This window comes from Nomascus leucogenys, chromosome 24 (assembly GCF_006542625.1).
Source record: "Nomascus leucogenys isolate Asia chromosome 24, Asia_NLE_v1, whole genome shotgun sequence".
Taxonomy (NCBI): domain Eukaryota; kingdom Metazoa; phylum Chordata; class Mammalia; order Primates; family Hylobatidae; genus Nomascus; species Nomascus leucogenys.
The window spans coordinates 8520372-8544271 of NC_044404.1; the positions used below are offsets into that span (position 1 = coordinate 8520372).

At 55.2% G+C, this 23900-nt stretch overlaps 1 protein-coding gene across 21 annotated transcripts in view; it reads left to right on the forward strand.

Moving 5' to 3' along the window:
* The window catches only part of CAMTA1 (calmodulin binding transcription activator 1), a 976509-nt gene that overhangs the window by 878054 nt on the left and 74555 nt on the right, over positions 1-23900 (forward strand). For all 21 annotated transcript variants that reach the window (XM_030805184.1, XM_030805179.1, XM_030805180.1 and 18 more), the window contains one exon: positions 4670-4804. In XM_030805184.1, coding sequence (XP_030661044.1) covers positions 4670-4804 — 135 coding nt within the window. The remainder of the gene's footprint in view (positions 1-4669; positions 4805-23900) is intronic.

Below are 23900 nucleotides of genomic sequence, written 5' to 3' on the forward strand. Positions count from 1 at the left end.
AGCCAGCCGGGGTGGCAGTCAGGCCAGGTCTGCCTATCACAGCACAGGGCTGTGTGCAGCTGATGGGACCCCGGCCCGGCGGGAGTGGCGAGGAGGGCACTGTGGTATTAAACAGTGCACTCATCACCTGCTGCCAGAATGGGACTTGCCTGGCCTATAAATAGATGCCACTTCCTGTACCTGGTTCTCGCCTGGCTAAGGACCAGGGCAGGGCTGCTCAGGTCTGCTCTCAGTTATCTGACCCCTCCACAGAAAAAGAGGGGCTGGCCTTTGTGTGGCCCCAGGGCTGGAGTCAGCCACACTCGGGTCCAACCTGGATCAGCCAGAAACCATCCCTGTCGCGTGAGCTCAGTGCCTGACCTCTCTGGGCCTCAGTTGCTACAGCTCTGAAAACTGCCTGCCAGCAGGGCAGGAGCAGTGAGTGAGAGGAGGTGTGTGAAGCGCCTGGCCCAGTGCTCCATTCCTGAAGGGTTCCCATTAAGGAGGCCTTCGCTCTTCCTTTCCCAAGGGGGAGTTCGGAGAGGGTACCAGGGCAGTTTGGGTCTCAACAGGCCATTCTCCTGGTCCTGGGGCATTTCTGGGTCCCCAGAGATGGCAGGTAGAGTCTCTGCCCAGGCCACTCACCCTCCTAGCCATTCAGGCTCATTATATTAGCCATAATGTGTCTCAGACCAAGGGATCAGGAGCCACAAGGCTCAAGGCACACTGAGAGCTGGGACCCCCCGGCTAGAGCCAGCATTCTGTCTTCAGCTAACTCCACAAAGGGGGTCTCCTTTGGACATCTCTGCTTTGAGGCCCAAATTGAAACACATTGCTCTGTAAAACAGTACTAGATGTATTCATTCATTCATTTCTTCATTTGCCAAATAACTTTTGAGTAGCCCCTGCTTGCTCTGCACAGAGTAGGGGCCTGGAATGGAGCAAAAAATAAGACGCAGCTTCTCACCGGGTCCCTGATCACAAGGGGCTCTCAGTCCAGGGAGGAGTGCAGCGCGCAAATGAATCACTGCTCCAGAGATGACGCTGGCTGCTTGGGGACCTCATCTCTGGGTCTCCCCAGAGGAATCTGAGGCTGAGCTCGAAGGATGAACACTTGGAAGTCAGAATCAAACTGGCCTCACCAAAAAGAGAGGCTCAGAGGCTTGTGAGCACAAGCCAGGAACGACATGGGAGGAGGGGGCACTGGCAACACAGACGGCCAATGCCCACCCATCTCCGGGGTCCCAGCCCAACACACCTGCCCAAGCCAAGCAGATGAGGTGATTCTGCCCTGACCACAAGCCAGGGGCCTGCCCTGGCAGCTCCCACACTGCCACAGGCAGCAGGAGACACACAGGCACAGAATGTGTCTTCTACAAGACTCCGGGGTGCTTCGGAGCAGGAGGGAGCCCACCAGGTTAGGGCAGTGAGCTGAGGGCAGTGAACAGTGAGTGAGAGGAGGTGCTGGGGGAAAGAGGTGACTCAGGCTCGGGAGAAGATAGGGGAATCCACCGAGAAGACTCTGCTGGCCAGAAAGCCCTACCCTGGATTCCTAAGAGGTCACCAGAAGACAAAAGATGAAATTCAAAATGAGAGCCAGGCGCAGTGGCTCATGCCTGTAATCCTAGCATGTTGGGAGGCCGAGGCGGGCGGATCACTTGAAGTCAGGAGTTCAAGACCAGCCTGACCGACATGGTGAAACCCTGTCTCTACTAAAAATACAAAAATTAGCCGGCCGTGGTAGCGGGCACCTGTAAGCTAGTAGGGAGGATGAGGCAAGAGAATCGCCTGAATCTGGGAGGTGGAGGTTGCAATGAGCCAAAATCACACCACTGCACTCCAGCCTGGAAGACAGTAAGACTGTGCCTCAAAAAAACAAAAAGCAAACAAACAAACAAAAACAACAAATGAGGTGAAGAACTGGGTTTCAAAGCAATTCATTCAACAAATAGTTACTGAGCCGCCATAACATCCCGGGCACTGACCTTGGCACTAGGCATGAAGATTAAGACGGAGCCAGTCCCAGCTCTCATGAGCTAATGTTCTACTGCAGGGAGACAGAAAACAAACAAGGAGAAAAAGAAATAACCAAGATAACTGGTGAAAACTGTATCCCAACAGTAGAATATGATAATAACATCACCTGGGAAGAAGGAGGTTCCTTCTGAAACATGGATGAGCAGAGGCCTGTCGCAGACTGGGACCTGGATGATGGGATGGAGCCAGTCATGGGAAGTGGGAGAAGCATCCAGGCCAGGTAGAGGGTAGGAGAAGTGCAAAGGCCCTGGGGCAGAAAGAGGTTTGGCAACATGGAGAATCTAAAGCCCGAGAAAGGCACTGGCTGCAGGATAGTGAGTGGGGTACGGGGAGCTGAATACGGTAAGACTGGAGATGATAGCAGGAACTAAAACAGATCGTGTCTGTCTTTCTGCATCATAGGAAGGAGTTTGGTTTGATTTTACTTGCAATGGGAGGCTGTTAGCTTTAAGCAGGGAGTGGCTTGATCTAAATGATGTCTTTAAAAATGACTCTGGGTGTGTGGGAAAGATGACTCTGGGTTGTAGGGAGGAAGAACAGAAGCAGGGAGATCATAGGAAGAAGACAGAAGGCTCATCTTTCTGGATGTAAGGAGAAGGGCTCCCTTGGGCACCACACTCCCCCTGGTTTCCTGTAGGGGTGCTGGGCTGTGGCCCCCGCTGCTGGATTATGGCCCCCCGACACCGTCCCAGCAGGAGCGGGTCTCAGGTGCACTGATGTTGCCTTCGGCGGGAGGCTAATGGAGGAGTCTAGGCAACAAATGATGGCGGCATGGACTACAGCATCTGCAGTGGAGATGGAGAGCAATGGATGGACCCAGGACTCGCTGATGGATTGCATGAGCAGGGAAGGGAAGAACGAGTCAAGGAAGCTTCCTGGGGGATGGACCTGCAGAAGCAGGGCTGCTGGGCTGGGACCCCGGAGACCACAGTAGGTGCCCTCTGCTCCATCTCTCTGGGAAGGAAGAAACCCCTTGGAGTGTCCCACCATTCCAGTGTTGCTGCAGGTTGTGCAAGTGCCAGGAGATGGTGGAAGAGCAGCAGCAGTTGAAGAGGCCACCCCCCGCAAGCTGGGACACATTGTCCCAGAGAAGCCGTGAGCTCCCCAAGGCTGGCCCAAGGAGGCTGCTAAGAGGAGCAGCCCTGAGCGGGCTCCGATGGGTGTAGGTGCTGGCCACCTGCCTCCCTGTTGGCAAGCCAGGCCAATCTCCAGGGCAGGCATGCGACCACAAGCTTGGAGACCCACCCAGGGATGCCAGCAGAGCCATAGCAGGTTCTGGACTTGGCTGGGGCTCCCTGCCCAGGCACCTCGGAGGTCCTATGTGACCTCCACTGTGGAGTCCTTTGCTTCAGGTTGTGGCTTGGAGCTGAGGTTCCCAGCCAGGGTGGAAAACACAGAGGAAAAACCCATGGGTCCCCTTGGACAGTGACTCCCGAAGGCCTTCCCTGGGGACAATGGCAAGATGTCTGCTGCCTTAACACATCCACCCAGGATGGACAGCGGCCACCCGTCAATGAGCTGGTTTTTCCATCGGGACTAAGATCTGCATTAGAGTCCTCGGAGGAAAGCTAGAGCCCTGCTTGTCCTAGGGAGCGGCTGGCTTGGACGGCTTCCTCGAGTCTATAAGCTTCTGAAAACCAAGAGCCCACACGGTAACGTGATCCCCGCGCGTGTCCTCCCTGGAAGTCTGTACTGAAGAGGCCCTGGGTATCGGTATCTGGTATTCCAGAAAAGCAGGGCAGAAGGCACAGAACCCAGACATCTGCCAGGGACGAGGCCTGGCAGGGCAGTGTGCACACCCACCATTGCCCACGGGCCACCTCTGTGGGCCACAGGCCAGCCCCCAAGATGCCAACATGAGCCGTGGAGAGGCAACCTCAACCCCAGAGCTGAAGCTGGTCTCCACCGCAGGCTGGCTTCGTCTTACTCACAGTGAGAACATACCTCGTTTATTCCACAAATAGAGTTATTTGTTGAGCCCTGTGTTGGGTCCACAGCAATTAACGAGAACTGCCAGGGCCCTGTCTTCCAGAGCTTACTTTCGGGCCATTGGAGGGAGGTACAACCTTCACACCAGCATCCTCAGCTCAGCACCCACTGGGGCCGAGCTGGGGTCAGGGTAACAGAGGCACATCTGAAGCCCCTTCATCGGGGAAGCAGAAGAACTTCTAAAACTACAGGGGATGGCTGTTCATGGAGTCAGGACAAGCTTGTAGGGATAGGTGAAACAAAATAAGCGCAAATAAGTCCGAAGCAAATTTTGTACCCGTGCCCCACCCAGGAAGGATGGGACAAGAGGGGAAGTCAGCCAGCCAGGAGGCAGGGATGGGGGCCATTCACTCATTCACTTGTTCAGCCAGTCTGTACTGAGCACCCAGCCCCTGCCGTCACTCGGAGGACAAAGCAAAGGGGCAGTTACAATACCTGGGAGTGATCACAGGACAACTGGCTGAGTCTGGGCGAAGCAAGAAGGCTTCTAGAAGAAGCATTGTGTTTGGGCCTCGAATGAGCAGGCATAGTCTGCCATTAAGGAGAGTTGGACATTAACCAATGAAGGGTAGTGGGGAGGGGACATTCCAGGCCCTGTGTGGTTCACCAGGCTTTAGTAGGTACCCACCCATCCCTTGACCTGGTCTTTTTCTCTCGCTTTCAGCCCACGACACTGGTCTTGTGACCCTACAAGTTGCCTTCAACAACCAGATCATCTCCAATTCGGTGGTGTTTGAGTACAAAGCCCGGGCTCTGCCCACTCTCCCTTCCTCCCAGCACGACTGGCTGTCGTTGGACGGTAAGAACAGTGCTTGGGTCGTCTTGCCAGGCACCAAGGGAGAGGGATGCTTGGGGACTCTGTGCACAAGGTGTGAAAGAAGAGTAAGCACCCAGAAAGGGGCAGGAAGGGGTGCCAATGTGAGCGAAGGAAGGCCGGCTGGGTCTCCACCGCCAGGCTGAGTGCCTATGCTGTCAGCCATTTGTGTCTGGACACTGGCTGGCCCCACCCTCAATCTCGGTCTCTCCCTGGGACAGACTGAAAAGTATGTGAGTGCAGGCCTGTGGCGGGCACACCTGCTGGGCTGTCTGAGTGGCCAAGCAAGCCCAAGGCAGCTAAGAGGCTCTGGCGAAGGACCCCAGGCAGCAAGGTCCAAGCACCCACTGTGCCCCTCCAGGGCTGTTTCCATGGGCCCCTGGAAGCAAAAAGGGTTCCCTGAGGCCATCGCCAAGCCCCAAGCCTCTCGAGAAAGAGGACAGGGAGGCAGCTCAGGCCTGGGCTTCTTTCGGATTTGGGGGCTTGCTTCTGCCTTTTGGGGCTAACCAGCCAAACCTTCTCCTGGAAGCCCTCAGATACCCTCAACTCCAGCTTCTTGGCTGATTTTAATTCCACCTCTGCCCTGCACGGCTTCTGTGGCAAGCCCAGGATCGCGACTGTGGCAGAGGGTAGAGTGTCAGGGACCCCAGTGGGCTTCAAGGGAGCAGGCAGGACCTGGTGGTCAAGGAGAGGCAGGGACTCCAAGAGCTGCCAGCCTTGGCCATGGGGGTCGGTGAGTGTTGGTGATTCCCCTTGGGGTACCAGGGGCTCTGCAGAGAAGAGCTGCCAAAGGCAGGCTGGGGACGCCAGGGCCAGAGGCTGCCGTTTCCCACCTGGGCACACGTCAGGAGGCCCAGAGCTGGCCAAGGCTTGGGGGGCTGAGCCTGGTACACTGGGGATGCAGTAGGAGGGATGCCTGTCCATAACCTCAGTATCAGGGCAGTCCACAGAGGAGACACTCCATGGGGTACCTTGCTAGAGACCTTGCCAGCCCAGGATGTTGAGGTCTGGGCTAAGCTGAGCCTGGGCCCCTTGCAGGGGTGGGTTCTCTAAGCAACACCCCCCCACGCACCCCGCACCCACAGCTGGCCTTTTGGGTCTCTCACCTCTCAGACTGCCCCTTGCTGTTGGCTGCTGGAGGATTTCTGGGCTTGGGTACATAGTTCATTTCCTGAACCACCCAGTGTGCAAACCTCAGCCTTGTCCCAGTCCCTGCCCCAGCCGCGAGAGGGTGCCGACAGCTGCCCTGGCTGGTGAACCCTCAGGAGACAATTCCCTGGGGCTGCTTTGGGTCTGCAAACCCTAGCATGGGCTGCCCTGGGGCACCGAGCTGCCCCTGGCAGCATCCCTGGCTGAGGCTGGAGCCAGGCAGAGCTGTGATGACCACCCACAGGTTGTAACAAAGAAGGGCAAGGTGACCAGGGGCTCCCGTTTAGGAAATCCGGTTTCAGTTTTGCGGAACAAATGGGGAATGGAGTCAGGAACTCTGCAGAGCTCTGGCTCTCCCTGAGTGACTTGGCCGGCCTCACTAGAATGAACCCAAGGATGCTGGGACCACTGTAGGACCCTGCCTGGCAGATGGAGCCTTTTCAGAGAGCAAAGTCCCAGTCAGGCAATGCCCCAGAGCTCAGGACACATCTGCAGGCCCCCTGGAAACCTAGAGAGCCAGCTGTACCCCAGAAGCTACGGCACGGGAGGATGCTGCCATAGAGACCTGGGGGAAGGGGAGCCACCCAACTGCTTCATGACAGACACACCCCGGGTCCTTGGCCACCCCAGGCCCCTCGAGATGGGCCTGCCGCCAAGCTGGGCACCTGCTCCCTAGCTGCCCTCCAGAACTTTGAGCTGTGAACTCTGTGGGCCTCCAAGTTGAAATAAGCACCCCTGCACCTGCAGGATACACAGGAGGGTGACAGGAATTGGGGCGGCGATGGCATCAAGGCCTGGGCGTCCAGCAGCATCGCCTCTCTGTTACCACCAGCCAGGGCACAGCTAGGGGAACAGTAGCTCCGCAGCTTGGAAGCCCAGCTCAGAGCACCCTGCTGAACCAGAGGGGAGCAGCCTGGGGTCCACCTCGGCCCAGGGGCCCTGCAGAGAGCAGATCAGGGCTCTGAAGGACGCTTTCCTTTGGTCTGGGCCAGTTGTCCTTTTAAGGAATGAGTGGAAGGGAGGCAGGGACAGAGGAACTGCCAGACTCCACCTGGCTGGGGAGAAGTGGGGCTTCCCTAGCTATTCTTTTTCCCCCTAAATGAATACAAGGCACTCACCCAACCAAGGGCCCAGCCTTTCTCCAGCTTGATAAATACTAAGGGGGAGGAGGGGAAGCAGCGCCGCAGCCGCAGCGCAAAGGGGGCCGCTGGAACAGCTAGCTGGGAGCGCGGGGGTCCCGGGCCTCTGGCCAGCCACGGGGCCTGGCAGTGAACTTTGCGTCCGGGCCGATGCTGCAGTGGCCGGGGCGGTGGTGAGCCTTCCATTCCCCGCCTGTCCCTCCAGTCCCCTCCCCTCGGTCTCCGCAGCTTCTCGGCTCAGCCCCTCCCGCCCCCGCGGGCGCTGGGCCGATTCTCCCTCCGCGCTGGCCGGGCCGTGGAGACGGGTGCGCCGCGGAGAGGGGAGGAGGGCTGGGGAAGGGGTGGGCGCCAGGGGACTGCAGCGCGGAGCAATCTGGGGCACGACTGCCGGCGGCGCGCGTTCACACATTCTCTCCCACGCGCGCGCCCGCCCGCCGACGCGCAGCCGCAATGCGGGGCCCTTCGCGGAACGGCTGGCGGCGCCGCGCCCTGCGGCGGTCTGGGGCGCCCGCAGGGACTGCGAGGACAGCGGGACTAGGAAGGCCTGAGCCCGGCCACCCGCCTCCGAATGCGCCGCACCGTGCGGCGGGGACCGCGGGCCTTCAGTGGGCGGCGAGCCCTGGCTCCCTCCTTCCGTGGCCTCCGCTGCAAGCGGGATGCGCCCTTTGTACCCTCTGCCATGCCCGGGGGAAAATGTTTGGGGAAGAGACTGTCCGCCCTCATTTGATCTAAAACATGGATTTGTTTGCTTGGCTAAAGGCCGGGTGGGAGGCGTGGGTCCGGGCCGCAGCGAACTCTCTCTCTCGCGCGCGCGCGCGCGCAGCAGCAGCAGCGGCAGCTGCGGCGAAGTCTTTGTCCCCGCGGCGCAGCCTTTGTCCCTTTGGCATAGCTTTTGTTTGCGCAGCCCCGCCTTGCGGAGGGCGATCGTCCCCACGTTGGGGCCGCGGGGCAGGGACCCGACGTCCCCAAAATCTCAGCTGGGGCGCAGCCATCCTGGGAGAGACCGGGCGTGGAGATGGGGGAAGGTGGGAGGAGGAATCGCAGCCTTCTGGATCCCGGAGCTGCAGCGCCTCCCCCAGACCTAGGGGTCTTCCCCTCCCTTGCCCTGCGCCCCACTGTGAGCTCCAGGGTCGAAGGCCCGGTCTGCCGGACCCCCATCACTTAGCCCAGGGCTGGCACGTGGTGGGCTGCAGTACGTATTTGTGATAGTAATGCAGGCACACATGAATGAGTGAGGGCAGGAGGGACTGTCAAAAAGCTGAATCCAACTAGTGGTAAGGAAGGTTTCACAGAGGAAGCGACCCCCTTGGTGAGACCTGAAGCCTGAGCAGGGTTAGCCCGGGAAGCAGGGGCATCAAGGGTGGCAGGAGAGGGAATGAGCGGCTGCCTTTAGCCCAGGGTCTTTGGGAATGCCGTTTTCACCATTTCTCCTCCACCCACAAAGGTCCGGATTCAGAACAAATTTCCTCTGTCCTGACCTGACCCCAGGCCATTTGCACAGGACCCCAAGGAGGTCTGAGCAGGCCAGCTCTTCATACAGAAATGCAAGGGGGACCTCTTCCAGGCTAGAGATAGGCAGGCAATGGGGTTTACCCTGGAGACCCACTGGGGAGGATCTCTGGGAAATGTCACTCATGCCTGTGATAGGTCCTGTGGATACAACAGCCAGGGCCGTGCTGAACTTCAAGAGGATGCTGTCTGTGTAGACTTGCCTCGCCTGTGCCTGTGTTTACAAAGAGAATAAACCCAGGCGGTTCAACACTGCAGCCCGGGAGCTGAAGGGGTGGGGCAGGCCCTCTTCTGGCCAAGGACACTGGGACACCTATAAGTGGCCTGAGTCCCTAGAAGAGAAGGTGAGCGGAACTTTTGTGTGCCTCTTTCTTGTCTTACAGCATCTGATTCTCCCCAAGGCCAAGTTGAGATGATTTAGGCTTCCCTGTCCCCACCCCCACCTGCCGGCCTTTCTTGGAACCCCACTAAGCCGCTTAGACTTAGACTCTATTTTCAATGCTTCTCAGGGAACTGAGCCTCCTGCCTGGGTGAGAGGATTGGAGTGGGACCTGCGTGCAGCTCCCCTGGGCTTGGCTGGTCTCCTGGGCAGACCCCCTTCTGGCCTCATGGGTGGGGGGACCCTGTCATCTCAGACAGAGCGGGGAGCATGGACTAAGAGCTCAAACTTTATTATCCAGGTGCCTGCTTCCTGGGCAAGCCTCAGTGTAAGGTGGGTGAGCCCAGGCAGCTTGCCCCTGCAGCTGGCCAGAGACAGAGGGGGTTATCCTGTGACTTCTGGGGCAGCCTGGCCCTGGGGTAGGTGTCTGGGAAGACCGAGAGCCTCGCTCCTGTCTAAGCAAGTGGAGAGAAGGAAAGGCCTCTCGGTTTGGCCTTCTGATCCGGCCAAACTCTCTGTGCTAACAGATGGAAGATGTGTGTCTCTGGGGCGGCCCCCAGCTCTGCCCCCACTTCGGAGCTGCCACCTTAGGTGTGACAGGGCCTGTCCCTGGCATGGGGCTGTGGTCCTGCTGGCCTTTCCTTGTGGGCTGATTCTAGCACCAGTCTCTACCCACCAGAGCTGGGAGATCACACACTGCCCCAGAGTCCAGGGGTACATTCCAGGGACAGTGGGAAAGGCCATTCCAGCTGGGACACTGGTCCCTGGGAGGCCTCTGGGTGCTTCTTCCTCCAATGGCAACACTCCAGGGCTTTCTGCTGAGTGGGCCTGGGCTGGCCCCTCCTAGGCTGGCTCCCTCCCTCAGATCCACCCAGCCCACCTCCCAGCAACCCTCAGCTGGCCCATGAACACATCGCATGACATGGGATGCTGTAAGAGAAGATACACAGAGTTGGCCAGGTGCGGTGGCTCACGCCTGTAATCCCAGCACTTTGGGAGGCTGAGGTGGGCGGATCACAAGGTCAGGAGATCGAGACCATCCTGGTTAACACGGTGAAACCCCACCTCTACTAAAAATACAAAAACAAAATTAGCTGGGCGTGGTGGTGGGCGCCTGTTGTCCCAGCTACTCGGGAGGCTGAGGCGGGAAAATGGCTTGAACCCGGGAGGCAGAGCTTGCAGTGAGCTGAGATCACGCCTCTGCACTCCAGCCTGGGCGACAGAGCAAGACTCCGTCTCAAAAAAAAAAAAAAAAAAAAAAAGAGAACGTGCAGCGTACACTGAGAACACATTCCAAAGGCATCACTTGTCCTAGATGATGGAAGACAGAGGAGCAAAAATTATTTCCTTGCTGAATAATGTAAAATGCCTTTGCTTTACTAAAACCAATACAGTTTGTACTGTGGAGCAGAATACAAAATTCACAAGAATTTTTCAGATAAGACAGCAAGGGTGAATGGTCTTGATTTCAAAGAGCTACTTTGAATTACACCCATAGTGAAAGACCAGAAGCCCCCACCTACCCTCTCCCACCTCCAGGAGCTCTTTAGGGGAGCTGGAGAAGCACTGACCCAGGAGACACCCAAAGGAAGAAAGGACACCCGCCCTGCCGAGAGCTTTCTGGCATCCACCTGGAGTGGGGACTGGGGCCAACACAAGCTGGTTAGCACATGGGCCTCTGGGTATTTCTGTGCATAGCAGTGACAGGTGGCAGAAGCAGCTGGCGTGAGCCGGTCTTGCACTCGGGACCTGAGGCTGAGTGGCAGGAGTCACGTCCTCTCCGAGCCCAGCCAGTGTCATGCTCCAAAGCACAGGGCCCTCCTCGTAACCCGTCTCTCGCTGTCTGTGGGGTCTCCGTCATTACACATTGCAGTGGGTGTCTGTCAGCTTGGGTGCGTGTGCTCCCCAGGCCTGCTTTCCTCAGCACCGCGGTGGGTGGGAGTCGTATCAGCATCTGGTTTGGGGAGCATCTTAGCCATTGGGGCTCCCAAGGAGCCAGCTGTGCTCCTCAGTCAGGACCAAGAGGCCTGGTCCTCAGATCCTCCTGGGACAGTGACTTCCTGCCATTTGCAGCTGGGCCCACACCAAGCAGACCTGTGTGGAGCTCCTCTGTGTGGCAAGGAGTGGGTCACCTTGGAGCTGGGTCCCACCTGGCCTCCTTGGAGCAGTGACAAATGGTGCCTTGCAGAGAAATGGTCCTTAGGAGGAAGCTCGCCTCTCAGCAAAGGCCGAGGGGCAGCCTTTGCCACCCTGTCCTGGCTGTTGGGGCAGGAAGCAAAGTCAACTCCGTGGAGGAAGCCCCAGGACTCGGGCAGATGCAGGCTCCTCTCCCAGGATTGGCTTCCCTGCCCCCTGCGGGCCAGGTGGCTCCTTCCAGAGTGTGCGTGACTATGGCGGCTCAGACCCTCCAGGGGTCAACATCAGCCAGCTTTTCTTGTGACTGCCAAATGCCCACCAACGGGGTGGCGTCACACAGAGATGTGCTCTCACAGCTGTGCAGACTGGAAGCCAGAGCTCAAGGTCCTGGAGAACCGTGCCCCCGCCAAAGGCGCTAGGGAGGGACCCTCTCTGGCCACTTGCAGCTCTGGTGGCTGCTGATCATCATTATGGATCCATGGCTTGTGGCAACGGAACCCCAGTCTCTGCCTGCACTGTCCTCCCTCTGTGTGTGTCTGTGTCCCTACTTTCTTTTAAGGACACCAGTCATTGGAATAAGGCCAACCCCATCCGGTGTGAACCCGTCTTAATGAATTACTAATTACATTTGTAATTTACTCATTACAAAGACTCCATTTCCAAATCAAGTCGCATTCTGAGGTTCCCTGTAGACATGAGCATTTGAGGAACACTGTTCAATGCAGGACTCCATATCTTGTGGGCTTAGTCCCCAGAGCATGGTCCTGGGCATGATCCCGGCCGTCAGGCCTCACTGAAGGCAAAACTGACTCCGGAAAACACCAGAAGCCTCCTGAGGGTTTGTTGTGCGCGGGGTTCTGCCCTAGGTGTCGTGAGAGGTGCAGTGAAGAGGCAGCGCAGCTTAGGCTCCGGGGACTCCGCGGTGTCGGGGAGTTTGCAGGCACCGTCCTGTGGTCACAGGTGTCGTGTTTTAAGGAGTTCGCAGGCACCGTCCTGCGGTCACAGGTGGCGTGTCTTAAGGAGTTTGCAGGCACCAGCCTGTAATCACAAGTGGTGTGTTTTAAGGAGCATCACAGGAAGTACAGTTCCGTTCAGTGTTTATTGAGCATTTACTATATGCACAGCAATATGTATTTAGGGAAGGATGCAGATACAGGAAAGATCAGTTCCTGGCTTGGAGGAGCTACTCGCAGGATGCCCTCCTGTTGGGATGCTCAGGGACGGCCATGGGGCAGCAGGATAGGACGGCCTCCCACAGCCACCCACCATGAACACACTGACCAACTTGGCTCCTGCCAAGACCACAGCACATCCCTGTGGACCCCATGGCCTGATTGTCTTCATTCCACTTGAGGACCCCCAGCTCCTGTGTCCCCATTGATGGGCACTTCCCCAGGTGAAGCCCTCTGGCTCTGGGCAGTGCGATTCTGCTCCTCCCTCCCACTCCCCTGCTTGCTCCTCAGTCTCCAAGCTTCTCCTTCCAAAATGCTCTGTCATGTCCTCATGGGCGGCTCTCTCCTGACTACTCTCTTTTCCCTGCCCATGCTCCCTGAGGGCTTCTTCCCAGCCAGGGCTCTCTCTCCCACCTACTGGGGTGCCGGGATGGCTGCCCCCTCTGTTTCTCTTCTTGGATCCAGGCCATCCATCTAATGGCCTACAGGGCAGCTTGACCCACGTTTCTCTTGGGCAAGCCAGTACGTCCCAGACAGGACAAATGGCCGTTCTTTCTGTTTTCCCCAACCTACCTCTCTAATAACATTCCTGGCCCCTGTGGATAATCCCACCCAAAAACCCAGGAGTCACCCCTTGCTCACTCCCTCCCCAACATCCCAACACTAGCCTAGCATGTTTCTTTCCTTTATTTCTCTCACATTCCCTACTTCTCGCCATCCTCTCTGCCACCACCTTAATTCAGCCCAAACTAATCCATTGTGCATGTCCTAACCAGTCTTCCCACCTCCTTCCACCCGGGCTGCCTGGTCTTTGGTCACCTGGTCAATATGGACTTGGCATCTGCTGGGTGTCAGGCACTGTTCTGGGCTCTGGGGAATCCTTATTCTCCTGTAGTTTCTATTCTAGTGGGGGAGAAAGACAACAAACAAGGTGCAAAGGAAACTGTCAGATGTTGATAGGTGCTGGGCAGGGAACTTCCCCTGGATGGTCTGGGAGAGGGTAGCAGGGCGGCTGCTTTATAGGCTGGGGGAGGTCAGAGGAGGCCTGTATGAGAAGGTGATATTGAAGCTGGGGTATGAATGACAGGCGGGGGCCAGCCACAGTAAGACCGTGGGGGGAACATTCCAGGACAGGGAATCAGGAGCAAAGCCCCCAGGGAGAGGGCAAGCCTGGCACGTTGGGGGAGCTGAAGAGTGCGCTGCGGCCAGAATAGAGGAAGGGGAGGTGGAGGGGGTTGCAGGGATGGAAGAGGGCCAAGGGGGTCAGCAGAGGCCACATGGGACGCATCACCCAAAGCAGGGGGCTGGGCTTTTATTCTGAGGTAAGTGGGGAGCCACGGGAGGGGCGTTGCCACACACAGGTGTATGTTTGCAAGAACGCCGCAGCTGCCATGTGGAGAATGAATTGTGTCTCCACCAGCACAGAGAATACTCCAGGGCTCTTGCGTCCATTCGGGCAAGAGGCGATTGTGGCTCTGACAAGGCCGGAACAATGACTCCTGAGGGACAGGGTGGGTTTGGGGTCGTTTGGAGGTGAAGTCAAGGGCTCTGCTGATGATTTGAATATGAAGAACAAGAGAGGACGATCAGTAATAACGCCTAGATTTGGGGCTTCAACCACCGGAGGGACAGCAAACCATTTCCTGAGATGGAGAAGTTTGAAGCAGCAGCAAACCCGGGGGCATAGGGGAATCTCGTGTTCGATTTTGGTCACGGTACAGCTGACAACCTCATCAGAGGTTCGCAGGGTTCGCAGTGGGGTCTGAAAATCTGGAGGCCAATGAGAGATCCAGAAGGCAGATGACGTTTAGGAGTCCTCCGCGTGCAGATGACATTTAGTGCCCTAGGTGTGAGCATGAAGACTCCGTGAGAGAGCACAGATGAAGCAGAGGAGAGGCTGCAGGATCAAGCACAGGCTCCCCTGGTATGTGGACACCAAGCGGACGAGGAGCTGGCCAAGGGGGTGAGGAGGACAGCCTGCGCGACAGAGGGAAAACCGGCAGAATGTGACCCATGGAGGCTAAGAAACGAAGGTGTTTCCAAAAAAGCACGTGGTCAGGCAGGTCGGATGCCGAGCAGGGAGCTGGCTAAGAGCCCTCCAAGCAGAGGGAGGTGAGTAGGAAGGTCCTGAGGCAAGAGGAAGCTCCATGGATTTGCAGAACTCAGAGAAGTGGCTGGAAAATCCAGGTGAGACGGCACCATACCGGTCTCTGAGCTCAGAGCCACAGCCTTCCGCAGTCTGGGGCCAGATGAGAAAGGGCAGGAGCCTCTCAGACTCTTGCCCCAGGAGATTGCGTGCCTCTGACTGCCCCATCCACTGCTCGTTCAGCAGAAGGAAAGGCCCCATCCCCTGCTTTTCCCTTCTTGCACCTCTGGTGTTGGTCTCGCTAACCTTTTGACAGGTCCGTGGGCCCCAGGAGGGCAGCTTCTCTGTCCCTGGGCTCGTGGAGATGTCCCACATCTGCTATGAGTTCCAGAGACAGATTCCTTCTTCATGGCTCCCCTCTGGGGAGCAGGGGCTCCAGGTGAGCCCCAAAGCAGGAACAAACTGTGATTCACCCCCAAACACCATGTTGATATCAGACCTGGTGGAGACAGCTCCAGGGCCCTGACCACTGGTTGTTGTGGGTGCAGCAATCGTGCAGATTCACCGGAAGCCTGCCTGGCAGGCCTGCTCAGGCAATTACGCCCCAGCTCCTAAATCAATTACATCGGACTCTCATTATTCCTTTTTTTTTTTTTTTTTTTTTTTTTGGCAGAGTCTTACTCTGTCGTTCAAGGCTAGAGTATAGTGGCTCCATCTCAGCTTACTGCGGCCTCTGCCTCCTGGGTTCAGGTGATTCTCCTGCCTCAGCCTCTCAAATAGTTGGGATTACAGGTGTGCACCACCATACCCAGCTAATTTTGGTATTTTTAGTAGAGACAGAGTTTCGCCATGTTGGCCAGGCTGGTCTTGAACTCCTGACCTCAAGTGATCCACCCGCCTTGGCCTCCCAAAGTGCTGGGATTACAGGCATGAGCCACCACGCCCAGCCGGACTCCCATTATTCTACCACAGCATTCGGATGTGGGTCAGCTGTTCCCCTAAAAGCATAGCCTTGAAGAAAGGCCTCTTGGCAAAGCTGGGACCACAGAGAGACCGGTCAGGGAATCTGGCTGGTCCAGGCCAGCGGTGGGCTGACATCCTTAGCCTTTCCTGGGATTGGGCTCCCAGAATTCATCTCCCTGGAAACCAAGGGAGGTGCCAGTCTGTGTATGCAGCTGCTGGGAGAAGTGGTCCTGAGACCCAGAACATCCACCATGGAGAAGAGAACTGGTTGGGGCCTAGTGCAGCCTCTGGGGGGACGTGAGTTTCTAGTGGTCCTGGGCAAGGTGAGAGGACACCCTTCCCATCCAGTCCAACGCTCAGCCTCTAATTGGGGCCAAGGACAAAGCCCTGTCCTTTCAGAAGCTCCTAAAAATACACATATCTCTGACCCTTCTGAGCAGCCCAGCAACCTTGTCCCCCACATCTGTGACACCAGGACATTCAAAATAGTCTTTGATAGGCTGAAGACTGGCTCCCTCACCGGCAGTAATCTGCTGAGACTTTGCACCTGTTGTGAAATCAGAGTTCTTTGTTAGGGGAAAAACAGTGAGAGGCAGGTATGTGTCATATGGACCATACTTCATGAATAACAGGAGACTTTTTAAAAAATCAGGCCGGGTTGCCGGGCGCAGTGGCTCACGCTTGTAATCCCAGCACTTTGGGAGGCTGAGGCGGGCGGATCACGAGGTCAGGAGATCGAGAGCACGGTGAAACCCCGTCTCTACTAAAAATACAAAAAATTAGCCGGGCGTGGTGGCAGGCGCCTGTAGTCCCAGCTACTCGGAGAGGCTGAGGCAGGAGAATGGCGTGAACCCGGGAGGCAGAGCTTGCAGTGAGCCGAGATTGCACCACTGCACTCCAGCCTGGGCGACAGAGCAAGACTCCGTCTCAAAAAATAATAAAAATAAATAAATAAATAAATAAATAAATAAATAAATAAATAAATAAATTCAGGCCGGGCAAAGTGGCTCACGCCTGTAATCCCAGCACTTTGGGAGGCCAAGGCGGGCGGATCACATAAGGTCAGGAGTTCAAGACCAGCCTGGCCAGAATGGTGAAACCCCCTGTCTACCAAAAATGCAAAAATTAGCCAGGTGTGGTGGCACAGGTGGCATCTGTGGTACCAGCTACTTGGGAGGCTGAGGCAGGAGAATTGCTTGAACCCAGGAGGCAGAGGTTGCAGTGAGCCAAGACCACGCCATTGCACTCCAGCCTGGGTGACAAAAGTGAAACTCCTTATCAAAAAAAAAAAAAAAAAAATCAGTGGCAAGCCAGGTGCGGTGGCTCACACCTGTAATCCCAGCACTTTTGGAAGCCGAGGCAGGAGAATCGCTTGAGGTCAGGAGTTCAAGACCTGCTTGGCAACATGGTGAAACCCTGTCTTGACAAAAAATACAAAAATTAGCCAGGTGTGGTGACACAGGTGACACCTGTGGTCCCAGCTACTTGGGAGGCTGAGGCAGGAGGATTGCTTGAGCCCTGGAGGTTAAGGCTGCAGTGAGCTGAGATTGTGCCATTGCACTCTAGCCTGAGTGACAGAGCGAGACCATCTTAAAAAAAAAAAAAAAAAAAGAAAAATCAGTGGCAGAGGGAAAACAGTTGATACACCAAAAACAAACGGAGGTTGTTCAGGAGTTGGAACTTGTCCCATAGTCCAATCTCCTCATTCTTCTGGAAGGAACCCAGGCCCCAGGAAGAGCAGCTGCTGGCCCCAAGCCATCGCTGAAAAGGGATGGAAGTCACCTCCTGACTCCTTCTGCATGCTCTCCTCCGTCTGCCTCCCCTTTTCCATCCCACAGCCAAATTCACCCGTGCCCCAGAAGCTAGGGCACAAAGGCAGATAAGAAATGAGCCGGCCAGTGGGCACGGTGGCTCATGCCTGTAATCCCAGCACTTTGGGAGGCCGAGGTGGGCATATCACCTAAGGTCAGGAGTTCGAGACCAGCCTGACCAACATGGTGAAACCCCATCTCTACTAGAAATACAAAAAATTAGCCAGATGTGGTGGCAGGCGCCTGTAATCCTAGCTACTCGGGAGGCTGAGACAGGAGAATCACTTGAACCTGGGAGGCAGAGGTTGCAGTGAGTCAAGATCGCGCCACTGCACTGTAGCCTGGGCAACAGAGTGAAACTCCATCTCAAAATAAAAAGAAAGAGCCGGCTGGGAGCCCTGGGCAGCTTCTGTGTGGTTGTTTGGCGAGGTCAAGGTTCGCCTCCGGTGTCCCCGCGGAGTGAGCTGACACTCTCCTGGCATTCACACTGGCAGGAGAGAGGGAGCAGTGACCTGGCTATAGCCCTCTGCTCCCTGCCCCTCATGCAGAAGGACCAGTTCTGGCATCAGCAGATTGGGAGGTACCCAGTGGAGGCCTCGGAGTGTCTCCTGTCATACCAAATCCTGAGATGTGCTGGCACGTGGGCGAGGAACTCTGCCCCAGCCCCACACCCCATTTGGTGGTCTTGAGAAGAGCTAGTGACATCTTGCATCACTTCAGTGGCATCAAGCTGCATCAATTGTTCTTGAGACACATGGCAGACTTCTGAGCCACCATGATTGTTTCTTTCAGCAAAACACCTTCTGGCACAGAGTTGCCACCAGGAGGGACAGCAGCTGACATCTGCACACGCACCACCTGCCAGGACCTGGCCATGAAGTACTGATGCGTACCCACGTGTAGTGACTCACTGAGACTTCCCGGCAACCTGTGAGGCCCGTTCCACAGATGGGGATGTTCAGACAACAGCGAGTGGGTGGCACAGAGAGAGTCATGCACAGCCGTGTGACCCCATCGTCCGCTCTTGACCTCCATGCCATGCAAGGCTTCTGGAGCCTCTTCCTGTTGCACCTGTACTACTTTGGAGCTGCCTCCCAGGGCTAGAACCTGTCCTTGCTCCCCGGTTATTCATGACAACCGCCAGTGGAGTCCCCATTAGTGCCAGGCACTGCGTCACGTGATGAGGATCAGAAGAAATGGATCAGATGAGGACCTGCAGTCAACGAGCTTCCCGTCCAGGGGAGGAAACATCCAAACTGACCACCTGTCTTCACACAAACAAGCATTTGGGGACCTTATAATGGAGGATGGTGACTTCTCAGGGAGGTCTGGGAGGGATTTCTTGAAGAAATGATCCCCAAACCAAGATCTGAAGGATAAGCACAAGTTAACTCCACGAAGAGAGAAGGCAAACATTCCAGGCCGCAGGAACGGCATGCGCAGAAGCTCTGTGGTGGGAGGGAGCCATGAAGCCAGTGAGGCAGAGGGGCAGGCAGTGAATCAGGCCAGAGGGGCTGGAGGGACCCTCAGAGCCAGGGCTGTGTGCGCCAGGCTTTATCCCCAAAGAGAGGAAAGCCACTGAGGGTTCGAGAGGCGGGGACGTGACTAAGTAGGCTTCTGAAGAAGCGCACATGGTGGCCACATGGAGAACAGATTGAAGGAGGCTCAGAGAGGGTGAGGGGAGACCAGGATATCATCGTGGCTAGAGACGATGGTAACTTGGCAGTTCTGGGGGCACAGGGACAGTGTGAGACCACCGAGTAGATGGCATCAGGAGGTCTTGTGGGTGGATTCACTATGGAGGGTCCATGTCATTCACCTTGGAGGAGGACCAGTCAGGAGTTGAGCTGAGTTTAAGGGGCTTTTGGGACATCTGTGTGAAAAGTCAATGGCAGGTGGGTGTACCCCCCGAGCTGAGAGAGCAAACAGAGAGAGAGCGCGAGAGAAAGAGAAGTCTGAAATGGCTGCATGGAGGTGGCACTGAATAAAGCACATCTGTGGGTGTGGAGGAAATTGATAAGCATGACAATATTGCTGAGTCCCAAGGCCAAGGACTTCTGTCTTAATTATCATCGTGCCCCAGTGTAGGGGCCCAGGGACACAGTAGGGTCTGGATGAAGGTTTCTTCAAGGGAGGGAAGGAAGGAAGGGAGGGAGGGAGGGAAGGAAGGACAGATGGCCTAGTGGTATCTTCATGGCCATTGTCCTCACGGCTGACTGCAGCTTTAGGATCCAGCCACCCGGATATCCTCTCTGACATCAGAGCCAGGCTGGGTAGGGTGTCCAGGACTAACCAGGCACCATCGCCTCCTTTTGGGTCTCCCTGTCACTGAACAAGTTCCAGGCAAGTGACCCAAGACCAGAATGCAGAAGCTTGACCCTCAGCTACCTCTTTATTGAATGTGCCCTGAGGCTGCCTTCAGAGCTTTTAAGGGGCCACCTGGTGAGAAATCCTCACTTCAGCTCACTGAAGCTGGAAGAGAAAGGAAAAAGCACTTTTCTTCCTGGAGCTGCTCAGCCCTCTCTCTAGGTCTCAGAGAGGGAGGGGGTTTCTCAGGCTGGTCCTTGGCAAGTCACTACATGGTAGGTTGTGGTGCATGGACCCTGGAGGAGAGCCTCATCTGACCCTCTGTAATGCCCCTGACCCAGTCCCACATTAGCCTGTTGAAGGAAGGAAGGAAGGAAGGAAGGAAGGAAGGAAGGAAGGAAGGAAGGAAGGAAGGAGAGAGAAAGAAAGAAAAAGAAAGAAAGAAAGAAAGAAAGAAAGAAAGAAAGAAAGAAAGAAAGAAAGAAAGAAAGAGAGTAGGTGAGTCAGGGGCCATGAAAACCTTCCTATCCACAGGAATCCTGCTGCTTCAAAACACACTGGTGTGACAGTGACAGTAATGATCACCAGCCAGGCCCCAGGCCTGGTGCTTCACATCATGGCCCTGTTGAAGCCTCCCAGCACCCAGCCTCAGGTTGTCATTCACAGGCACCTCACCCCCAAACTGGGTCATAAACTATATGGAAGAAACAGCATTGATAGGTGGCAGCCCGTCCACCCATCTGTCATTCAGCAGTACCTGCTAGAACCAAGGTTTTACCCATCAACCAGGCATCCCCCCACCCCCCAGGAACTCACAGCCCAGGGCAGGGGGCACACAGGACAACACAATTAATGTGATGAGTGCTTGAGTGTCCGGGAGGTGTGAGAAGCCAGGGGAACCCCTCTGTGCCTCCATCTGGAGGGAACACACTTGACAGTGGCTAATTCTCTATCAAAACTGTAATGTGTGCTCATAGGAGTGCCCCTCATATGTAGAAAGAATGTGCAAGTGTTAATGTATCAGTCTGATAAAGACATAGCCAAGACTGAGCAATTTACAAAAGAAAGGGGTTTAATTGGACTTACAGTTCCACGTGGCTGGGGAAGCTTCACAATCATGGTGGAAGGCAAGGAGGAGCAAGTCACATCTTACATGGATGGCAGCAGGCAAAGAGAGAACTCATACAGGGGAACTCCTCTTTTTAAAACCATCAGATCCCGTGAGATGTATTCACTATCATGAGAACAGCACAGGAAAGACTTGCCTCCATGATTCAATTATCTCCCACTGGGTCCCTCCCACAACACATGGAAATTCAAGATGAGATTTGGGTGGGGACACAGCCAACCATATCAGTTAGCCACCTGTCAAGTTAAAGGGAGCACCATCCACATAAGACCATCTTTATTGCTGCACCAACTGCAAGGGGTCCCCTAGACCACCCTCAGGTTTGATCATTCACTGGAAGGACGCAGAACTCACCAAAAGCTCTCATACTCACAGTTGCACTCTATTACATTAAAAGGATACAGATTAAAATCAGCCAAGGGAGGAAGGGCATAGGGCATAGTCCAGGAAGGTACGAGACATGGAGCTTCCACTGTCCTGTTCCCTGTGGAGTCATGAAAAGCATGATTTTCCTGGCATTGATGTGTGACAGTACCCATGGAGTACTGCCAACCAGGGCAGCTCACCATAGCCCCAGTGTTCAGAGTTTTTATTGTGGCTCCATCACACAGGTGACTGCCCAAGTGACTGCCCTCCCTCTCCAGCTCCTCCAGAGTCAGCTGATACCACGTGACCCAAAGCCTCCCACCCTAAGTCACATTGTTGTTCTTTCTGGCACAGCCAACCCCTACCCTAAACCTATCCAGTGTGGCCAGTACCTACCCTAAATCATATGGTTAGACCATTCTGTGACCCAACGATCCCAGGCAAACAAAGAAACTCCAATCAGGCATGGTATTCCAAGGGCTTAGAGTTCACCTCCCAGAAGGTGAGGACAAAAGCCAGACCTCTCTTTGGGCAAGGTTAAATTCTTTCCTACACAAAATGGCACCTTTCCACTCCTCTGCACCCACCTGCTTGCACCTGCTTCCCCTACTCCTCACCCCAGAGACCAGATTCTTTTTGGTATCTTTATCGAGGGAGGAAAGGGTTGTTGTGTGTCTCAGGTGCTTGTTGTTGTTGTTGTCAAAGCATGGCTCTTACACAGACCTTATGTAGTATTCAGCAGTTCTCTGGGGACAAAGAGCACATTTTACTATGAGAAATAGTTTGGGTGAATACTTTGTCATCTGCAGAAAATATTGTGCAAAGCTCCAGTTTTCCTAGGTGGAGATGTGAAATTAACTAAATTACAGATCAGTCCACCTAAAATGTGAAATTAAATGAGAAATTCTAGGAGCCTTTGACTGCTAAGGTGATTATTCTAACATAGGATTCCAATCACCTTTTTAAATTGCTCACCTGTGCCATGGTCCACGATGCCCTGGAAACAACACTGCCTCCTGTCTCCACCCTGCAGACGGCACCCCTGGCTCGAGCAATGCTCTCCTCTTGGTCAAGTGTCCTCCTGAGGGCTCCATTTGCTGCGCAGGGTTGTGAATGGCTCCATTTTAAGCCACCAGCTCCCTCCCTCCGGCCCTCTCTACTGTCTCCCTCTCCTGCGCTGGGGGCTGGGAGGCTGAAGGAAGCCCTAGCACCACTGTCTCCTCCTCGATGGCTGCCCTTCTCCAACAACACTTCTCTTCCTCTCCTCAATACTGATGGGAATGGATCTGACCTTGCAATTAGTGCCCAGCTGGGTGCAGACAGGGATCTCTGAGCCAGGGCGCGGACCTGGGGAGAGAGCATTCCTGCTCAATAATTCACCCTTAAGGGAAAGGAAAGCTACGAATGCAGCATTCAGCCATTTTCCAAGACATTAGCAATTCAGTGTAATTCCTGAGGCATAAAAAATGCATCACTGCTCTAATTTTATAAGCTCCATGATGTTTATTACGACATCAGAAGTTCTGGTCTGGGTCACCCGCAAGAGCTAAAGCCAGGGGAAACCGGTAGATAGCTCTGCACAGGGCCTGCACAGAGGTGCTACGGAGCCAGCCCAGAAATGCTGCAGACACAGCCCCCACAAGGCAGGGCCCGATGCCCTGGAAGCCCCCAGCACTCTGGAACTTGGAAATGACTGACGCATTCATCATGAGTCTTACACCCCTCCCCTGGGAAGCAGCAGGCAAGAGTGAGCTCTGAGCAGAGAGAAGAGGGCGCGGCAGGGAGCCTGAAGCTCCAAGGCCCCCACTTGCACTCAAAGACATCATTCTTCCCCTGGCGTTCTCATTTTTTCATTCCCAGTAAGAGAGTGAGTGGGTGCTCATTTTTATATTTGGTGAAACGCCCTGGCATTATTCCAAGTCACTTGAAAGTGAGATTAGACCAGGAGGATCATTGGGTGGGGCTGCGTTTCTTGTTCCCACTCTGGAGACAGAGCATGATCCATGGTATTTCACTTTGGACATAGGTGCTTCTTAGGCCCTGGGGGGCAGCAGAGCCAAGCAGGGGACAGCCTCCACTTTGTTGGTTCCAGAGCCAGTGAGGTGCTGGCCTGCATGGGACTGTGGCTGCACCATGAGGGGCCACAGTGAAAAAGTGACCCAGGGTGCCAAAGAGAGATCAGCAGGGGGTGGGGGCATGCGTGTGTGTGTCATATCTGCGCTTTTCCCTGACCACTTTTTTCTTTTTCTAAGTAATGTCATTTAGCACCAAAGGTATCTGCAAATGCTCCCTGAACTAAATATGTCAGCTCTGCCTCCCCTGGTGCAGGAGACGGCTGTCATTTAAAATGCACTTGCACATAATTGGGCCTTCCTTTGTGATTGCTCTGTCTCCTGTTGGTAACAACACAGCTCCTCTCTTCATGACCTTGGTACTTATTATTCTTAGGGAGTAGCTAGTTGCTTCCCTAAAAGGACAACTTTCCAGCTCTCATTTTCACGGGTACCTGACAGTGGCTGTGAGGATGGTGATGTCAAAATGGCTTTCTCATAAATGTCACAGTCTTTTGACTCCACTGTTGCCTACGAGAGAGCACACTTGTTTCTCTTTAATTAGATCTCTAAGTTGTTGTAGTTGTTGTTGCTGTTTTGTTTTGTTTTTTGATACGGAGTCTCGCACTGTCACCCAGGCCGGAGTACAGTGGCACAATCTCGGCTCATTGCAACCTCCACCTCCCAGGTTCAAGCAATTCTCCTGCCTCAGCCTCCCGAGTAGCTGGGACTACAGGCACCACCACCATACCTGGCTAATTTTTTGTATTTTTAGTAGAGACAGGGTTTCACTATGTTGGCCAGGCTGTTCTCGAACACTTGACCTCGTGATCCACCCGCCTCAGCCTCCCAAAGTGCTGGGATTACAGGCGTGAGCCACAGTG